We start from the raw sequence: 21,697 nt of genomic DNA, 5'->3' as shown, positions 1-21,697 counted from the left end.
CGTTAAGGGCCCCAAAAGTGCCCGAAAGGTTGAAAAAAAAATAATAATAAAATATAGCTGCGAGCAGCGATTGCGGGCCCAAGCCGGTGGCACCGCCACCCCGGTGCCTTTAGTTACCTAAAGGCACCGGGGATGGCGGTGCCACCGGCTTTGGCCCTCCATCGCTGCTCGCAGCTATATTTATATATATATATATATATACACACACACACACACACACATATATATATATATATATATATATATATATATATATGTATATAAATATCTATATATATACATATATATATATGTATATAAATATATATATATATATATATATATATATATATATATATACTTATATATATACGTATATATATATATAAAAATATAAGACAGAAAATTTTACTTGTCTTACCTTATTCTGATTTTATGATACACCCAAAATATTCCACAACAAATCCTTTAAATTTAATGTAAAAATAAAAACGAAAGTAAGCAGTGTTGGTCTCACGTAACCCTCTCATTAGAATCAAAATGTTTCAATATTTGCGATGTATTTGGATGCTAAACTATTCTTTATTATAGGCTTTGTACTTCACTCGTGTTCCAATATCGATGGAAAAAATCATCCTCTTCACACGCGCAAAAATGTTCTTGGAAACATCACAGTGGAGCTCTGCTTACTGTGAATGGTACAGATTGTACTACTGACTATTTAAACAGAGCAGTGTAATTCGTTTATGTTAGGTTGACTATTTTTATTATTATATTGTATTAGGGCTATAATGAACAGGCTGCGATGTCAAGATTGCAATTCTGGAATGTGTGTGTGTGTGTGACGCGGTTGCGGTTGAACAGTGGACACAAAAACATAAATAAAATGTTTTAGTTAATTCCTACATCCATAGGAATAAATTGAAAATGCTCGCTCTACTCCGCACCATTATCAATGTCTGTGCGGACGTCTGTATTTTACTAGTATATAGTATACTATAGTTAGCGATTTAAAAGCGCTCAGTGGTGTCACACGTCGATTAACCGGTGGGAAAATGTTATCACAGTCACATCCCTAATATATTTATATATAAATACAATAGGCCTACCTGAAAGAGAATTTTACTTGCCCGACCAAAGTATAGCCTGATTAGAACGTCAATAACAAAAAAATAACTTGGGAATCACTAAAACGAGAGATTATTCTAATTTCATTACATTCATTTTAAGTTGCAATCAGCAGTTAATAATAAATGTATTACTGATCAATGGTAACAAGGTTGCACTGCTGAGGCTCATGCTGCTTCTCCAGGAGAATTGTAAACAAATGAGCGCAGCACACAAAAAAGCAACCCAGTTAACAACATACTGACTATAAAAATTACAAATATGGAGTTTTTATATATTTTATAACATATGATAGAGTTAAGCAACCTCACTTGACAAGTAGGCAACTATTTCCTGAATACAATCACGATTGAAACTGTGACATTGATTTCATACAACAGGTTAATAAACAGTTACAATTAAGTCACTTACATTTTAGATGCAATATTGACTGTTTTTGTTCTGTTTCAGCAGCAAAAATAGTTAAACAAAGATCACAGCAACTTGTTTTCTCATTACTGAATGATTCAGCATTTTGAAACGAATCGCTTGACTCAAAGATTCAATGGTCAATCCATAAACATCTGTCTCAATCATGAATGACTCAGTCATTGGAACGAATCATTTGAACGAATGAATCAATGACTCGCTCATTAAGATGGTCGCCTGGCGACACCTAATGGCGGTTTAGTGTTATGTTTAAAAGTATCATTCTTTCCAACGTGCACCATTATCAATGTCCGTGCGGACGTCCGTTTTTTTACTTTCACTTTTATATTAGCGATTTAAAAGCACCCACTCGTGTCACACGTCGATTAACCGGTGGGAAAATATCCTCAGACACATACCTAATAAATGTATATTTAAATACAATATTGGCCTACCTGGTAAAAAGTTTTATATACTATTTTGATGTCCTTTTGGACACAAGAGGGCAGTATAGCCCTATGTTTGCTTTTTTGTTGAACCAAATAGCACTAAATAGCCTGTTTTTAACTTTTTCATTCTTCTTGAATTGCAAAAACAGAATAAAATGGGTTTAGTTGTGATATTTGTATACTTTTATATAGAAATAAATGGTATATAATTACATTTTTAGAAGATTTTTAGTGTTTCCTTTTTGGACATTAATCCCTCGCCATAGCAAAACCGTTTGAGATATTTATTATCCATTCACAACTTAGCATATATAATGTAGTTTCATCATGTTGAAAAAGTTTGGTACGAATAAAATAAATAGTTTAAGAGGAGTGGCTAAAAATTCAGAGGCTGATTTTGCAAAAAAATTCACATTCAGACCAAAATATCTGACTTCCTGATGGCCAGAGCTATTGAATGTAAATTAGAAAGTTGTCCGGCTTGATGAGTACAATATAGAAACTATTTTTTCTTTACTGTAGTTAAAAGTAACCCCCCCACTTTTGTCAAAAGCATGTTGAAAGTGACACACTTCCTGCTGCCAGTTGGTGGCGCTATAACTTTGACTCACAATAGCTACATCCATCTGATCGGCCTCTTACCACGAACACACTGCTGAAGTTTCATCAAGATCAGTTAATGTATGCAGAAGTTATTCCACTTCCGTGTTTCTCTTTTCTCGCCATAAATTCGATTCCTCGCCACAGCCAAACCGTTCGAGATATCAAAAATCCGTCCGCAATTTAGCATCCTCAAAGTCTTGACTACATGCACACCGAGTTTGAAGGGGACACGGTGAATTTTCTAGGAGGAGTATTTCACATTCCACAGCAAGCGTTTTCCAAACAACCCATAATAGCCGACTTCCTGTTGGGCTGGCGTAAAACTTGACCGGGGTAAAGTTGTTCGGCCCGATGAGATCTATATGTGTACCGAGTTTCATATTAATTCATGCGAGCGTGTTTGATATATGGATCAAGTTTTAGAACCCCGTTCAAGGGGGCGCTGTTGAGCCCCCCAGCCACGCCCGGGTACCAGCTTCAGCCCGGCCCTGATGGCCGTGGGTTCTGACTTGTGTGCAAAGTTTCAAGAGTTTTTGAGCACGTTAAGGACCCCAAAAGCCCCTGAAACCTTGATTAACAATATAAATGCAATAGTCAAATCCCCCCCTCCCCTCACACACACAGAGACACAGAGAGAGGGAGAGAAAATTCTTCAGAAAATCCACATTCAAACCAAAATATCTCTCTTCCTGTTGGTCGGAGATGGTTAATGTCAATTAGAAAGTTGTCCGTCTTGATGAGAACAATACACATACCAAGTTTTGTTGCTGTTGATAAAACTAACCGCCCCATTTATGACTAAAGGTGGCGCTACTGAGCCCCTCACCACGCCCGTTTCTGAAACTTTGCACATGTCTACGGGCTAATAAATGTGATGTGTCTGTCGAGTTTCATCCAATTTCAAGTATGTTAAGAGTCTCAAAAGCATCAAAAAAGAATATTAAAGTTTGAAGCGTTGCCATGGCAACAGTATTAAAGATATCAAAAATCCTTTCACAGGTCTACATCTGCCGTGTGTTTACATTATACAGATAAAGTTTGAAGCAAATCGGGTAAAAATAAGAGGGTGATTTCAAAGCATTTTGAAAGGGACACACTTCCTGCTGCCAGTTGGTGGCGCTATAACTTTGACTCACAATAGTCACATCCATGTGATCGGCCTCTTACAACGAACACACTGCTGAAGTTTAATCAAGATCAGTTAATGTATGCAGAAGTTATAACACACTTCCTGTTTCTATTATTCGCCATAAATTCGTGTCCTCGCCACAGCCAAACCGTTCGAGATATCAAAAATCCGTCCGCAATTTATCATCCTCAATGTCTTGACTTCATGCACACCGAGTTTTGAGGCGAATGGATGAATTTCCTTGGAGGAGTACATCAAATTCCACAGCATGCGTTTTCCAAACAACCCATAATAGCCGACTTCCTGTTGGGCTGGCGTAAAACTTAGAGCACGAAAGTTGTTCAGCCCAATAAGATCTATATGTGTACCGAGTTTCATATTAATTCATGCAAGAGTGTTTGGTATATGGACCAAGTTTTCGGACCGCACTCGGACCCCATTCAAGGGGGCGCTGTCGAGCCCCCCTGCCACGCCCAGGTACCATCTTCAGCCCGGCCCTAATGGCCGCAGCTTCTGACCTGTGTGCAAAGTTTCATGAGTTTTTGAGCACGTTAAAGGCCCCAAAAGCCCCCGAACCCTTGAACAATAATAATAATAATAATAATAATAATAATAATCCTAACGAAAACAATAGGGCCTTCGCCCTTTCAGGGCTTGGGCCCTAATAATCCTTAGAAGAACAATAGGGCTCTGCGCCCTTTCAGGGCTTGGGCCCTAATAATAAATAATCCTACCGGAAACAATAGGGCCTTCGACCTTTCAGGGCTTGGGCCCTAATAAACAGAGCAATTCCAAGAGGGTCCTCACACCATCGGTGCTCGGGCCCTAATAATAATAAACAGAGCAATTCCAAGAGGGTCCTCACACCATCGGTGCTCGGGCCCTAATAATCCTACCGGAAACAATAGGGCCTTCGCCCTTTCAGGGCTTGGGCCCTAATAAATAATCCTACCGGAAACAATAGGGCCTTCGCCCTTTCAGGGCTTGGGCCCTAATAATCCTTAGAAGAACAATAGGGCTCTGCGCCCTTTCAGGGCTTGGGCCCTAATAAATAATCCTACCGGAAACAATAGGGCCTTCGCCCTTTCAGGGCTTGGGCCCTAATAAATAATCCTACCGGAAACAATAGGGCCTTCGCCCTTTCAGGGCTTGGGCCCTAATAAATAATCCTAACGAAAACAATAGGGCCTTCGCCCCTTCAGGGCTTGGGCCCTAATAATAATAATAATCCTAACGAAAACAATAGGGCCTTCGCCCTTTCAGGGCTTGGGCCCTAATAATCCTACCGGAAACAATAGGGCCTTCGCCCTTTCAGGGCTTGGGCCCTAATAATCCTACCGAAAACAATAGGGCCTTCGCCCTTTCAGGGCTTGGGCCCTAATAACAAATAATCCTACCGAAAACAATAGGGCTCTTCGCCCTTTCAGGGCTTGGGCCCTAATAATAATAAACAATAATCCTACCGAAAACAATAGGGCCTTCGCCCATTCAGGGCTTGGGCCCTAATAACAAATAATCCTACCGAAAACAATAGGGCCTTCGCCCTTTCAGGGCTTGGGCCCTAATAAACAATAATCCTACCGAAAACAATAGGGCCTTCGCCCTTTCAGGGCTTGGGCCCTAATAATAATAATAATCCTAACGAAAACAATAGGGCCTTCGCCCTTTGGGCTTGGGCCCTAATAAATAATCCTACCGGAAACAATAGGGCCTTCGCCCTTTCAGGACTTGGGCCCTAATAATAATAATAATAATCCTACCGAAAACAATAGGGCCTTCGCCCTTTCAGGGCTTGGGCCCTAATAATAATCCTACCGAAAACAATAGGGCATTCGCCCTTTCAGGGCTTGGGCCCTAAAAAAGAAAAGCTATTGTTTATTATTTTATGTTAAACAGGGAATCTTGCTCTTGGAGCCACAGCTGTCCAGTCTTCCACATACGGTGGAGCAGGAGCTCAAAGGGCTGTCGATGGCAACAGGGATTCAAATTATGATCATGGGTCATGCAGTCATACTGATGCAGACCGGAACCCCTGGTGGAGAGTTGACTTGGGGGAAGCCTTCGAGGTATCCAGGGTTAGCGTCACTAATCGTGGAGATGGTTCTACAGAGAGGATAAATGGAGCTCAGATCCGTATCGGCAACAGCCTGGACAATAATGGCAACAATAATGAGCTGTAAGTATTGTCTCTCTCTTAATACTTACTCTAATGGTTAGAAAATTACTGAATAAGATAAAATTACTTACTATAAATCCTTTTAATATAAAAATTTGCCTTTGACATAACTATATTTGACATGCAGTTTTGATACGCCCCTCTCTATTTCTCTCTGTGTCTTCACAGGGCTGCATATGTTGAGTCCATCCCAGCTGGAGTCACTAAAACATTTAAGATTGTTGATACGATTGTTGTGTTTTGCATGCGGAATGTTTAAGTCTGTGTGACTTTGGGAAATGAGTGAATGCAAGCAGAGAAAATAAACTGCAGAAGTGGAGGAAATTATAGTGAAAAGTCCATTCATCCTTTCCCCTCCTCAAAAGCCAAACTCAAACCAATCAATTAATCTTTACTTGGGTTTTCTGAGTACAAAAAGGCATAGTATGTGAATAGTACATATTACTAGATTTTTACAATTAAGTTTAGACATTAAGTAAGTTAACTAAAAAGTGTTAGTTAGAATCACTGCTGGATTTTACAGTGAGAGAGATGGTGTGTTAGACATTTGTACTATTTATATTATTTGTATGTTGCCTTAATAATTTTTCTTTTCTGATTTCATTGCCAGATTAAGTGGAATGAGAGGATGTTACGCCACAGTCCACTGATCCTACAAGCAAATACCAAACTAAGGTTTTTTTTTTTCTTCTGAGCAATACTATACAATACAATATACTATACAATATTGCACTTTTTTCATTGTTTTCTTTTTGACTATGCACCTTGGGTCTATAAGATAAATGATAAGTTTCAGTGCACATTCAGTAAAGGTTTGAAATGGTTTTTAAAATGCACCTGATTCTTAACCCCAGTTTGATCCAGTGGGTTGTGTATTTACCCATCTTTCCTTATCTTTCTGCTTTCTACATCAATAAAATACTACAGCATTGCATGTTGTATTGAATGTTTCTGGATCAAAAATTTGGATATTTACAATGAGGAGGAGGTATAGTGTTACATAGCTACCCATCTAGGGTTGAGGAGCTGATGACAAAGTAAAAAAGAGAAAGAAAAAGAAAACCATGGAGAGAACGAGGATTTCCAACCTTCTGTCCCAGAATCAACAACACAACCACCAATTCAACAAATAATAACTTTTAATTTTCTGTTATAAATGGTAAAAAAGGCAGAAAAGCAACAATAACCAAACCAGAAATATGAAAAAGAATAATAATGAAAATAGGGACAATAGCTTCAATAGCCCTCTTCACCTCCGACTGCAAGCCTGTGTACGGATCTAATTCCATCGTCAAGTTTGCGGACGACACTACGGTGATTGGTCTCATCAGCAACAACGATGAGACTGCCTATAGGGAGGAGATCAAGCACCTGGCCACATGGTGCACCGAAAATAACCAGCTCCTCAACACCACCAAAACGAAGGAGCTCATCGTGGACTTCAGGAAAGTGTCAAGAGGCACACACGACACCATCCACATCAATGGAATGGCTGTTGAGCGTGTCTCCAGTTTCAAGTTCCTGGGGATCCACATCTCGGCGGACATGACCTGGACAACCAACACCTCCAGCCTGGTCAAGAAGGCTCACCAGCGCCTTTTCTTCCTGAGGACACTGAGGAAGAATCAGCTTTCCTCCACTATCCTGGTGAACTTCTATCGCTGTGCAATAGAAAGCATCCTGACCAACTGTGCTACAGTGTGGTATGGGAGCTGTTCTGTTGCAGAGCGCAAGGCACTGCAGCGGGTGGTGAAAACCGCCCAGCGCATCACTGGGACTCCACTACCTGCCATCGAGCACATCCAGAGGAAACGCTGTCTGCATCGAGCTCGCAGCATCCTTAAGGACTCCTCTCACCCAGCCCACAGACTGTTTTCTCTCCTGCCCTCCGGCAGGCGTTTCAGGTGCCTCCGGACCAGGACCAGCAGACTAAAGAACAGTTTTTTCCCCAGAGCTGTCTCTTTATTAAACTCTAACCCTCATTGATCTCACTCCCCTCATATACTGATTGACTCTCCTCTCCCTCCTCACACCTGCCTCCATTTTGTTATTTGCAATACTATAATGTTATTTTGCACTGCTGACTGTTATTACAGTAACAACTGTTTACATATGCATCTTGCACTACTACCTTGACTGGAATATGCTCAATTTGCACTGCCGACTGTTTATTTACAGTACCGACTGTTTATATATACATTGCAATATCGTACCTTAACTGTAATATGCAATTACTTTCCACTGCACTTTCACTCGGATAGCTTCTGTCCAAACTTTATTTGCACTACTTTAAATCCATTGTTATACTGCTCATTAGCCTAACTTATACATATATCTATTTGTTAAATTCTGTTTATAGTAATAGCCATCTGTATATTATGCTCACATTCTGTTTATAGTAACAGCCATCTGTATATATATTCATAGTACATATCTATCTGTAAAATTCTGTTTATAGTAACAGCCATCTGTATATTATATTCAGTACATATCTATCTGTAAACATTCTGTTTATAGTAATAGCCATCTGTATATTATTATATTCAGTACATATCTAGCTGTAAACTCTGTTCACAGTAATAGTTATCTGTATATTATATTCATAGGACAATCTATCTGTAAATTTTTGTTTATAATAGTATTCAACTCTATATTTATTCAGTACATATCCATGTTCTGCACTTATGGAACCACTGTATATCCTGCACTTGCTGCTATTGCACTTCTGGTTAGACCTAAACTGCATTTCGTTGCCTTGTACCTGTACTTGTGTAATGACAATAAAGTTGAATCTAATCTAATCTAATCTTCAGGGGAGAGCCTGGCCAAAATAACAAACCCCAGAAATCTCTCTAAATTACCTGGAGAAAGATAATCCAGAAAAATAATTTACATAACTGTTCCCTCTCTCCCTGCTTAACCATAAACCGGAAAAAAATCAGGAGTACAAACAAAAATTGCACCCTCCTCCTAAATTCCCCAAAACAAGTAAGAAATAAGAATATTGGAGAAACAAGCTAATTACAACATACATAAAATATCAAAGAGAGTCAAAACATATTTACTGAGAGGCGAGGAGACTGAATCCTCCTCGACCACGCCTCATCCTCTCTTAGGACTCTCTGTGGTATGAACAGCCCTACAGAGAGCGCCCTTTGAGCCATTCCCTTACAAAAATAACCTACAGGAATCCTGCAGGAATATTATGCAGATTTCCTACAGGATTTCCTACAGGATTTTCAGCTCATTTTCCTGAAGGAATACCTGCAGGAATTTTGTGAAGGAAAACATGCAGGAATTACATCCCTGCAGGGTTTTAAAATATAATATTCAAAGTTCCTGCAGGACTGTTGTGGATATGCAATTATACAGGTCTTCTTATGGCTTCTGTAGGATTCATGCAGGGGGAATAACTTCACAACAAACAATGTATTTTCACAAATTATTTATTGTATTTATTGAAACTGTAAGAGCAGAGCGAAGCAGAGTCCAATTCACAGCCAAATGTTGCTCTGATCCGTTAAATGAAGCCTCTACACTGTTTTCCTGAAAAACAAGAAAAAAAGAGAAATTAAAAAAAAAAGTGTGTGTGTGTGTGTGTGTGTGTGAGTGAGTGAGTGAGTGAGTGAGTGAGTGAGTGAGAGAGAGAGAGAGAGAATGAGCGTGTGTGTGTTTGTGTGTGTGAGAGATACAGAGAGAAAGAGAGATCATTAACACGTGTGTGAGAGAGAGAGAAAGAGCATGAGCGTGTGTGTGTGAGAGAGAGAGGGAGAGCATGAGCATGAGGGTGTGTGAGGAGAGAGAGAGAGAGAGAGAGAGAGAGAGAGAGAGAGAGAGAGAGAGAGAGAGAGAGAGAGAGAAAGAAAGAGCATGAGAGAGAGAGAAAGAAAGAGCATGAGAGAGAGAGAAAGAAAGAGCATGAGAGAGAGAGAGAGAGAGTGAGAGAGAGAGAGAGAGAGAGAGAGAGAGAGAGAGAGAGAGAGAGAGAGAGAGAGAGAGAGAGAGAGAGAGTGTGTGTGTGTGTGTGTGTGTGTGTGTGTGTGTGTGTGTGTGTGTGTGTGTGTGTGTGTGTGTGTGTGTGTGTGTGTGTGTGTGTGTGTGTGTGTGTGTGTGTGTGTGTGTGTGTGTGTTGTATGACAAATTATTACCTTACTCGTAACTTGTGCTCATCATTTAACTTTTCTCTTAGTGCTGCCCTGATGAACTTTTTTCCTCAGGTACAAGTACAAGTGAAAAATCCTGCATGACTTTATAATTCCTGCAGGAATGATGTGCAGTACAAGTGAAAAATCCTGCAGGATTTTATAATTCCTGCAGATTTTTTAAAAAATCCTGCAGGACTGCTGTGCAGTACAAGTGAAAAATCCTGCAGGACTTTATAATTCCTGCAGGATTTTATAATTCCTGCAGGACTGATGTGCAGTACAAGTGAAAAATCCTGCAGGATTTTATAATTCCTGCAGGATACCTGCAGAAAAAATGAAAATCCTGCAGGATTCCTGTAGGTTATTTTTGTAAGGGTTGCAAGACCCGTGTAAAGAAGGACTTGCTATTTATGTTCGGGGTAACGGGGATCAGCCAATCAGCACTTTCGGTTTGGGGCCACAGAGAGGACACCTGTTTGCGCTGACTGATAAGTTTCGTTTTTGAGTTAGTAGTGAGAGTGGCCGGGAAGCACATCGTAGATATTTCTGAAGTGCATAGTTGTCGTCTGTGTCGCTATCTGTGCATGTGTGCTTTCAGAGACATGTGCGTACCCTGGTGTAAATGTTTACATATGTGTATTTTTGGTGCCTTAGGTTTTTTATGAGTGTTGTCTATTCTGGGATACTCAGTTGAAATGCTGTATGTTAGCATAAAGTTCGCTAGCAGCATGCTAATGCCTAGTATTACTAGTGTTACACTACTATTGTGTTTATGTGTGTGCTCACCTGACACTGCATAGTTATTATTGGAGTGTTTGCAATGGTTGTGTAGTAGATAACTGTTTTGGGGTTGCTGTTACTGAGACCCAGCAGTAAAAAGGCTGTTCTTTAATTTAATAAGGAGCTAATGTGTGTTACCTGCTATATTATTTGGTTATTTGATATAAGCAGCTAAAGTTACTTGAAAGAAAAGTTGTACTAATTACCATTTATTAGCTTTACTTATTACATCATGTCAGCACTGTTGTTTACTTGTATGCTGATATTTTTTATTTTTTTATTGTTTATTGTAGAACCACACATACTGTAGCCTACACTCACGAAGACAGATAATCATCTGCTGGCTGTCAATAAATCCATGGAAGAGCATTAGAGCATTCGATTGCATTCTTACTGATGCACCACAGTGGTCACTTATTCTCAACTAGCTACAGTTACAGTCCTAGCTATCAAGTCACCATTACAACCCGGTCTCTCAAGACGGCACTCCTGACTGCGCTCACATGTACCAAGTGGATGGGTCCTGCAGTCATTTTCAGTCAGCGAAACATGCCCGGAATTTGGACTGGCTGACTCTCACTTAATCCTGAGACCCCGACCCGGATATGTGCCCAAAGTTCCCACAACCCCCTTCCAGGACCAGGTGGTGAACTTGCAACCACCCATGGAGGAGGCAGACCCAAACCTTGCATTGCTGTGTCCTGTTCGAGCACTGCATATTTACGTGGACCGCACACAGAGCTTCAGAAGTTCTGAACAGCTCTTCGTTTGACTTGGAGATCAGCAGAACGGAAAGGCTGTCTCCAAACAGAGGTTGGCCACTGGGTAGTGGATGCCACTCAGTCCCAGGGTGAGCCGTGTCCCCTTGGGGTGAGAGCTCATTTGACTCTGTCAGACTAGAGGGTTTTTCTCTTCGCCTGGCAAGTGTTGAGACCTAGTCTTAACACTTAGGAACCTTTATGAATCACACTTATTCTTAAGTCTAGGAATAAGAGTAAAATGATGTCATTCTTAGAATTTTGACCGACTTAAGCCTAAAATTTTACTCTGAGTGGCTTTATACATACAGCCCCTTGTTTTTTAATTGAGGGATAAACCACTACTTGTTACAAGATCAAACCCATCAAATACACAAGAACTTGGAGTGGGAGCTGCATGAACAATATTAGTAGAAGGCACAATATCTTCTCTAATCAGTTCAATCTTTCTTATAAAAAAGCTCAAGAAATCCTCACAGGTATTTGATATAGGACCTATTGGTTTTATTTGCTTTTATGAAAATGTTTACAAAAAGTCAGTGTGTAGGTCTAATCATCAGATTCCTCAGTTTTTAAAGTAAATGAGACCAAAACCCTTTTAGGACAAGTTTATATATAGGTTAGCAGAAACGACAGAAACAAAACCTTGTACATGAGTGGCTACCATTATTTCCATGAAACCCTAAATGAAACATTACACAGCAGGGGACCTCATTTATAAAACATGAGTATGCACAGATTTGATCTTAGAGTGTGTGTATGCTAAAATCCACGGCAAAATTCATATTTATAAAAACGGTATTTGACGTGGAAAAGTGCATTCACGTCAGGGTTTAAGCAGACGTACACACTTTTCCTTGTGGTAGAGAGTCAGAGTACTGCAGGTATTTAGAAATCTAAGCAGCAGTAATAGTAATAATAACAATAATGTTAATAGTTATTATTATTATTATCAGGGATGTGCATTTCAGTTAATTTTCCTGACAGATAAATCATTCTAATTAGAGTAGATACATGTCTGTGACAAATTATTATTAGCTATTATTATTATTTTTAGATGTTTTATATGTGCAAATATCAGACAACAGAATATGAAAAAAAAAACTGCGACAAGTTTAGGTTACGCTGAATTTAGATTCGTTTTTGTGATGCGCTCAAGTTAAAGGAAACCGAGACGGCTGAAAGCACATCCTGATTGTTAGTTGTTGTTGTTGTTTTTTTTGTTGTTGTTTTTTTACTATCGCTAGGATACATTTCTCAATACTTAAGTCACTTTTTCCAAACTCTTCACACAGCGATCACAACAGCAGTTTATTTGAGCTAAACTGTGGATCATTTATCATTGCTTTGCTACAAAATGTATTCAATGATGACATCTTTCAATTTACATGAATTGTTTTGTTGTTTACATTCCAGTAAACATGGTCTTTGGTGGTAGACACAAACACCACCAAAACTTTATACTTTACAGGCCAATTTGCACGTTTACATAAGTTTTACAGTTTTTAAAAGATTAAGTTCAAAACCAAACAAAATGCAAAGCTGAAAAAGACAGCAGGATGCTACATTTAAACAGTAATACCATATTGAAATATATTCTGAATCTAAAAAATCAAATACTATCAAAACAATTAGATGTAGCTGAACACCTACACAAGGGGTTCTTTCAATTTCATTACCATCCATTCAAAAGGGGAAAACTTAGGAATAATTTTGTACTGTAATGTAAACATGGACCATGCAACATATAAGCAATAGAGAGTGTCATTCTAGTTTTGTAAAGAAAAAGAAAACATTGTATAATGCTACCTGATGTTAGTGTTTTTAGGTCTGTGTTTTATGATTGACAAAGTGTGTTTGTTGGGTGAAACCTTTGCTAGTGTTATGGAAAAATGTGTTGATTTGAGACATGTAGGCCTATGAAGTGTTTTGGTAGTTTTAGTGCATTTTGAATGTGAAATGAACTGCTGTGAAGCTGAAAGTTGGTTAGGTTGGTGTGAAGAGATTTGAAAAAGTTATCTATTGAGAAATGTGTCCTAGTAATTGTAAAAAAAACTTTAAGACACAATATTTAGTTTTTATTGTGAGTAGGCGATACACAAATAAAAGTAGGTTAAACCCTTTACAGTTTAATTTTTCTTTTTCTCAACGCAATTTTGACTGATATGATAGCGTACTTTAACCATGCAGCAAACATTTTAAAATAGCTTGAAATACTAACTTTAAAAATTACTTAAATTAATTTTCCCCAATTATGCTAATCCCACATTATTATAATTAGTATTATTAGAAGTAGTAGGCTTAATAATAGGCTAATCAAATGAAAGGATACTTGCTCAAAATAAAACATAGGCCTGCACGTTTTTCCAAAGCCCTGTTAGCGTAATTACCCGCATTAAAGTTAAATTATTTAGCATGTCTACTTTGATTCCACACGTGTGGAATTATTAATTATTTCGGCTAATCAACCAACAGGACCACGATTTAGGCCATGCTAAAATGATTTTTCTTGCCACTCGCCATTCTCAATTAAAAGGATTTGGACTGCTGCGATTTTATATGCTATAATGATATTAATTAGGGGGCATTTACAAGGCGGGGATCTGAAACATTTCAGCTGCACACAATTTCAAGATCATTTGCGATTTATACATTTCACATCTGGAAGGGAGCCGTACGCATGCTTTTTTGTGCGCATGTTAATTTGTTCGGAATCACACGTACGCACATTTGAGAAATTATCTTATTTCCAAGACAGTTTCCACGTAACATTTTATAAATGAGGCCCCAGATTTATAGACAGTCCATTCTCAATGTACAAACAGCTGTACATACATTTTAGTCTAATAAAGGTAAATGTGCTATAACTGAATCCATGTTTATACTTTAGTCTAATTTAAGAATAAATTGATCCCACATAAATAACAGACAGACATATACTGTACCACTGATCAAGTGAAAAATGACTGTAATCAACATTGTATAATTATATAACTGAAGTCAGTGTATTAATCAATTAATCAAAATGAATCAATTAATGTAACATTAATTAACAATACACCAATCTACATTACATTAACAATACACCACTGCATTATTCAAGACATTCAAGAGTTTAAAAGAATATATCTAATTTCTATTAGTATTCAGGATAGTTATTGGGATTTGTTTCTCAGGTATGCTCAGGATTATTTTTCTGAGCATACCTGAGAACACCCCCCCCCCCCCCCCCCCCCCCCCCCCATATAAAATATAATGCTTGTCAGGACTGACTATGACAAATACCACAAATCTGCCATTGCAACTTTTCCATGATGTTCTACCTTCGTATCAAGGGTTATTCTGTTGTAGCAGTAATTTTTCTTCTGGCATGTTCTTGCCACTGGAGTCCTAACAGAGATACAGACAAAAATATGTGTTATTTAGTTTATTATTATGAGTTATTCAATATTAATATTTATATTAAAAACATTTAACATTTAAAAAATGAATTACCAGATTTGGTACACTTTACTCAGAGCTAGCTACACAACTTTACACCATCACATTTGAAATCAAGGCATTCCCAGTGTTCCCCAATTTAGAGTTCACTTCAGCATATAGGCACCCTTAGCAAATTAGCTACCCACATCCTGGTACTGGCCCTATAGTCTGCTTTTGTCTTACTTCAAATTGCTTTTGGTCATGTCCATCTAGGTGTAAATATTCTGCTGTCTGGGACTTCGGCTGATGTTCAGCCTTCTCTAATATTCACATGTAACTCATCTTCTCTGCACCTCCCCCCTGGTTCCCCATCCCTGCTAGTTCAAACCTTAGCTACCTTAGTTACCACACTGTTCACTTGCTCCAGAGAGTTAGAAGGACTGTTGTCTGTACTTGCACCAGCACTCCCTTTTCCTGTTGAGGAACAGAGAAATATCAGCGTGTTTCTCCATTGCTATGCATGAGATGGCATTAAATAGGGATGCACAAAAATTTTGGCCACAAAAATAAATAAATAAATAAAAATGCAGAAAAAGGAGAAAAAGAAACATGTATGCAAGACAGTGAAAAGTGTGCATATAGAGCCCATGAAGCTTTGCACACCCTTCCTATGTGTGGATAGAGATTTTTGGATTTCAGGGGGAAAAAAAGCATGAGATATATTTGAATAAGGGGCATATTTACCAGAGTCAGATGAAAAGCTTTTCTCACTGCCAGCTTTATTGTGTTCCTCACCTAGACAAACAAACATATTATGCAAGTTAGGCAAAACTGAGATTTTGAACTGCATTGTGAAATGTACACTTTGATTCCAATTTTTGTTGCAACTGCAGACATTTAATGAACAAGTTGTAAGTACATACAATTAACATCACCCTGGTAAATGGAATATCTAAAACATAATAATTAGCTAAATTATTATCTTCCTCCTGAAATCTAGTGGCATCACTTTTCATTACTGGTGCATTATGTGCACTTTTTTCTCCTTCTGTAGAAACAGTGAAATGTCAAAGTGTGTTTCAACATCTCCTGATACATAAGACTGATAACATATTAAGAATGGGATTACTGGTACCTGGCAGAAAATGATTCTCTTCATCTTTGACATCCTTGACATCCTTGCTTTTGAAAACTAAAGGGCAAGACAGATTAAATAATTTCTGAATACTCTTTGCATTGTAATACTAATAAATAAAAAAAAGGTACAAAAGCACTAATCCATTGTAGTACTCTGTTGTGGGAAGACTAGAGAGGATTGCAAATAAAGGTGATTCAATCTACAACAGTTACAATCTAAATGCATTGCTGTCAGAGGCAGAGATGAACAAGTGAACAAGTCAGCACAAAAAAAACAAAACAAAAAAAAAAACCTTTAGTATAGTTTTTAAGGGGAGGTTAGTTGATTGCAACTTAATAGATTTCAATGGACTATTTTAAGATTTTGGAATAATTGCTCACCCCAAAGTGAAACAATAGATTTTTTTTTTTTTTCTGAAGTCCTGTCATTTCTGACATTTAAAGAGCCTTTATCAGAGAAAAGTATTTAAAAGATTGTGCCCAGAATCTGTCTATATGTTGTTATACTCACAAAGTATTTTAGTCTTATAAAGGTAAAAGCAGAGCGCTGCAACAAAAGCTACTGCAACTACAGCTCCAATCACAATTCCAATAGCCAGGACAGGGCCTTCATTGCAGTCATTGCATTTTCCATCTGCAAAAAAAATTTAATTAAATAAATCAATAAATGGACAAAGTTACTGTATGTAAAGTCTAAATGTCTACTACATTTAGAAAATTAAATTCCATTGTTAAGCCTTTAATAAAGAGTAATTTAATAACATTTAATAATAAACACTCAACTACATTTTCTGAGATTTTAACAGGTGTTTGTGTTGCACATTACAGATGTTATCATCAGTTAATTTTAATTGTAATAGAAAACTTATCTTGGCACTATTTTTGACTTTCGGAGTTTAAAATCTTCATAGTGTCAATGTCATAGGTTGTGATATTTGCTCTCATTATGGTGTACTGATAATTATTCATGAGACATTTGTGCACTTATCCTATGAGAGACATATTTATGGATCGCAATGTTTGTTTTCAGTTTGTTTTCAGAGTTTCTAAGTGGCATAATTTCTCTTTTATAGACCCTGAGTCTCCGACAAAAACGTGATCCATCCTTTCTGTGAGTGTAACCCTCGGTAAACACTGCAGGTGTCATGATGCTCACAAACACTGAGATGTAACTCTAATTTCACTAAGCTAATTGGTAACTAAAAACTTACACATCATGCTTTCAAGTTGTTTCAAGTAGGCACTTCCATCATTGTTTCCTCTGAGAAAAAAAGCCCTGCTCTAATGATTAAATACTTTCACTTTACCTACCCCATTTGACAATAATTGGTTCTTTGAGAGTTTTGTGGGACACAAAACAGTCATATTCTGCTTTTTCATCCTCCTTGATGTCCACACTCTTCCTCAACTGGAAGGTTCCATCATTGTTTGGTCTGATTTTTGTGGATTCAATCTCAATTTCAGGCAGGGATGTGCGATATTTTCTTATGGTCAACATCACATCTTTGGGGTAGAAACCAGTGGCCATACAGGTGAGTTTCAGCTTAGTTTTGTCACTGGTAGACTTTTTCGCAAACACATGAACCTTTGGAGGAGCTGCAGACACAGAAATCAGTTTATCAATCAGTTATATCTGACATAACTGCAGATAATCAACAAATACAAATACTCTACATTTACTCACAGCCCTTTTTGAGCTCCTCATTTCCATATTCTCTGAATTTGTTGAGCCAGTCCACACACTCTTTCTCCAGGTAGCCCTTGGTGTACTGGTTCAGGATGGGCACATTATCCCATTTCCTCTTGGTTGGAAGAGCTGCATCAACTGGGGCAACCCACTGAGACTCCTTATCATCAAAAGACAGGAAACTATTGCCATCATAACTGTACTCATCAATGCCTTTGGAAAACGTAGTTTCCTCTCCCTTTTGATCAATTTCACACCCATGTCTCCACTGAAGAACATGAACATCTGAAAGGGACAGAAAACAAAATGTTTTTCAGATGATAATAACAATATAATATGTAAATTATATGTATATGCAGGAAAATATGTATCAATATTTCTCACCTGAATTATTGTCTCTCATACGGTCCATCAGAATTTTGACATTCACATTAAACCACTGTTCTTTGCTCTTTCTTGACTGGGTGCCTTTTTCCCAGTAATCCTCCTGCATTTTCTCTTTCATCCAGTGCTGTGTGGGAATCTTTCTTTTTTCCTCGCTATTGTAATAGTCGATCTGTCTGTCATCTAGAAGACCCATAGCTGTGAATTCATAAATGCCCGGCACTTCGACAGGTTTGGACAAGGCCGTGTAAATGTAGTACAGGGAGTGTTTGTCTGCAATGCAAATAAATAAATAAAAAAACGATTTAAAAAATAGAAATTCACTCAGAATATGGTGATATAAATCAAATCAGCCATGGACATTTGTGATCATACAAGGTCTATTATTTTTATAAATATATGATGACATCGTTATGCCAGCAGGAGGCGACAACTGACAATCTTCATTTATGTACAAACACCATTCTGAGATACACAATGGATGATTTGCCTGTGGCTTTATTGGAACTATTTTTGCTTATGGAGCAAAAATAGACACAGTAACTGCCAATATTGTGTCTAAAACACCCAGCTGACTGAGACCAACAAACCAGATTAGGCTGAGGCTCGTCAAGTAACATTGTTCAAAGGTATTTTGTCTTTAATAATGTTCTCAGAACATTAACATAAAAATATTATTTATTCATCATTCATGGAAGTTTTATCTGAAACATTTTAGTTCCACATTCATCTAATGTTTTTAAATGTTAGCCTTTCAAAATGTTCATAGAAAATTCAAAAGTAACGTTCCCATAATGTTTGCAGAATGATAATAAAATGGAATGTTCCCTTAACATTCGTAAAGCATTAAGTATTCAGTGAACATTCAGAAATAATATTTTCATGACTTAATGGGGAACAATTCAGTAACACTTTATTTTACAGTGCTAATGTTACATGAACTTAATAACATAATAACAGTAAAAACAATTACATGCAACTAACACTAAACAAACCTTAATCCTCCTAACCCTATAACCCCAAGTACATGTTGAATAGCACTCAGTAGCCTACTTTTGCATTGTAACAAGGACACCTTAAAGGAAAGTGCAACCAAGTCTTCCTCTGTGATCTTGTATTTCAAGAACTAATATAAATTCATATTTTGTTAGCCTATTAAAAATCTCTCAACATTTTTCATAAAGATTTTTTAGTGTGACTGGTGGATTCCTCTCTTTTAAAAGTAAATCTCATAATGAACTAGAAAATAGTTTTTATATGTTTCCTATTGTTTCCTATTTTTCTTCCCTTTCAGATGTTGAATCATAGACGGTTTGTTTTAAATAGTGCAACACGTCATTCTACTCATTACGAAATTTATTTTTAATTTTAAAAATACTAAAGTCGCAGCAGGGACGTCGTTAGGCCTATTTTAGGGGGGCTGAAGCTACCCCAAAATGTTCCTAAGCCCCCCTAAATGATAATAAGAACAGCAATAACAATTCGATGTATCAAGAATTCTCTCTATGGCTCTGGTCTGAAGTTATGCACCCTCCCGCCTACACACACCGATACACACGCGTTCACACCTGACCAAACGTGAATAGAGCGTCTGGCGCGAGTGATTTACAAAGACGCGTTTACGCGCGTCTGGAGGTCCTGCGGCGCGAATGAGGCGTTTAGCGTGGCGCGTCAATTTCGCTTCAAACTTTTGCTTTTTACGTGCGTCAGTTTAGCTCTGGACGCGCGAATGGATTCAACATTTTCAAGCGTCCAACTAGACGCGAATTTGACGCGCTATTCGCGTTTGGTGTGAACGCACAGTATGGTGAAAGGAAGATTGGTACTGCTAAGTGTCGTGATACAGAGTGAAACTGTAAGTTGTTTTTAATTACCTGCTTACCTTTAGCTACGTTTTCTTGAGGTAAAGGAAAGGGGATATTTTGGTTTGCTATGGAAAACTGCAGTCTAGCTAGAGTGAACAAGCAAAATACAAGAAATGCTTAACTTAGCATGTGAGTGCAAAGATTTTGCAAACGCAAGTTACAAATACCCTGGGGGCTAAGCCCCCCCTGTCTTCCAATCCTAGTGACGTCCCTGAGTCGCAGGTAAAAAGAAACATTTCACCTTTATTATAGTAGGGATAGTTAAAAGATCAATCGAGATGATTTAACTCGTAAACCTTTTTTACAAACTGTACAAACGGTTATGTCAAGGAAGCTCCTGAACCGAAAGTAGCCTATATAGACTTGTTTACCTGCGCCATTTTACCGACACGCCTAACAGACTTGAACATATGGGCATAATAAGTTTCGGGCATTTTAGTAGCCTATATTCTGATAGTAGCCTATATAGTAATGAATGTGTTGAGAAACTGCAGTAAATGAAAGCTTGTTTTACTTTCAGTTTTAAGAACGAAATAATCTTATCTTAATCGAAATAACAGCAGACTCACCGCTCCAGGCAGGTACAACAGCACAGAGTAGAACTGCCGAACACAAAACGGTGAAAAGTCCCATTTTCAAGCCTGTTAAAGCTTCGCTGCCTTTTCTGTGTCTTCCTCAGCTGACGGCTCCAGTTTAACTGATACCAGTCGGACAGGTTAATATGTAAATCCAAGCCTCCAAGCCCTTAGAGATCTTTAACCAATACTAAAACAGACAGCGCAGCGTCACTTAAAACTTGGAGCGGAGGTAGTCACGAGTTTCTGCTCGTCTTGTGATGTTAAGAGTCAAGACGTTTGTATACGGCCTTGTTCCTGTTGTTATGTGAATATCATTTCATAACGTATGCAAAACAAAATATGCTAAATTTAATAGGATTAAACGAAATAAGCTTTATTTATTGGATTTCCTACAATAATATAATAGGCTTATAGGCTATATGTAAACCATTAGGCCTATATCTCTATAAGGGACTAACAGTCGGTGGACTAAACTGGACTGAGCTTTTAATTTATTTGGCATTGACCTTTTTCCATGCTGTTAGATTTATTCGCAAAGCTAAAAGTAGGCTAAACTAAAAGTAATAAAACAGCAATATGTTTCATGCAGTCATTCTGTATTGAAGAATAGGCATAGGTCTATGTAGCTTTAAAAAAGTGTGAAAACAGGAGAGAGAGAAAAACGATTAGACCAATAGCTAATTCCCCTTGACAGGGTATTGCTTCGTCAAATGTTTTATCATCAAGCCCATCTTTGTATTGTCATTCCAGTGGCCATGCATTCTGGGTAATTAGCCTATAACACAATCATTTTTCAAACTACAAAGGAGATCTATAGCAGTTTAGTTATTGCTCGCTATATGTTTTGTTATCTCTATCCAAGTTATCTCTATGACATTCTCTTTCACATTTCATTGCCACAAAAAATTATTTGGCATTTTCTACTGTCAGAAAGATTCATAGCCTTCTGTATATTGATGTTTTTCAAACAAGGAAAATTATTTTAAGTCATCAGGAATGTAGGTGTGTAATTACTAGTATAATTATTATAATTACAGGCAATCTCAGTAGACATGTCTATTTTTAATG

At 37.9% G+C, this 21,697-nt stretch overlaps 2 protein-coding genes and 1 long non-coding RNA gene across 4 annotated transcripts; 2 read left to right on the top strand and 1 right to left on the bottom strand.

Annotated features, from left to right (window-relative positions):
* Positions 1-5,539: 5,539 nt before the first annotated feature.
* On the top strand, positions 5,540-8,151 carry LOC311299334 (uncharacterized protein). Of its 2 annotated transcripts, XM_084422853.1 has the most exons (3): positions 5,540-5,872; positions 6,041-6,547; positions 6,800-8,151. In XM_084422853.1, exon 3 carries the CDS (start codon positions 7,088-7,090, stop codon positions 7,856-7,858), a length of 771 nt encoding a protein of 256 aa, XP_084278979.1. In that variant the 5' UTR covers positions 5,540-5,872; positions 6,041-6,547; positions 6,800-7,087; the 3' UTR covers positions 7,859-8,151. The 2 variants fall into 2 exon arrangements, with proteins under 2 accessions (XP_084278979.1, XP_084278978.1); XM_084422852.1 differs by having other exon boundaries at positions 6,041-8,151.
* A 1,629-nt stretch (positions 8,152-9,780) lies between these two features.
* LOC311299900 lies at positions 9,781-14,953 on the top strand. Its single transcript, XR_014629208.1, has 2 exons — positions 9,781-10,621; positions 11,091-14,953. It is a non-coding gene; the product is annotated as an uncharacterized lncRNA (long non-coding RNA).
* LOC311299899 (H-2 class I histocompatibility antigen, Q10 alpha chain-like) lies at positions 12,036-20,786 on the bottom strand. Its single transcript, XM_084423831.1, has 9 exons — positions 20,621-20,786; positions 18,187-18,459; positions 17,800-18,087; positions 17,427-17,711; positions 16,627-16,749; positions 16,114-16,170; positions 15,723-15,773; positions 15,376-15,452; positions 12,036-14,945 (listed from the first exon to the last, which is right to left on the bottom strand). The coding sequence occupies exons 1-9, from the start codon at positions 20,682-20,684 to the stop codon at positions 14,886-14,888; spliced, it is 1,278 nt and encodes a 425-aa protein (XP_084279957.1). The 5' UTR covers positions 20,685-20,786; the 3' UTR covers positions 12,036-14,885.
* Positions 20,787-21,697: the final 911 nt, after the last annotated feature.

Source organism: Rutilus rutilus (assembly GCF_951802725.1).
Source record: "Rutilus rutilus genome assembly, chromosome: 11".
Classification (NCBI taxonomy): domain Eukaryota; kingdom Metazoa; phylum Chordata; class Actinopteri; order Cypriniformes; family Leuciscidae; genus Rutilus; species Rutilus rutilus.
This window is presented reverse-complemented; position numbering and strand designations above follow the sequence as displayed.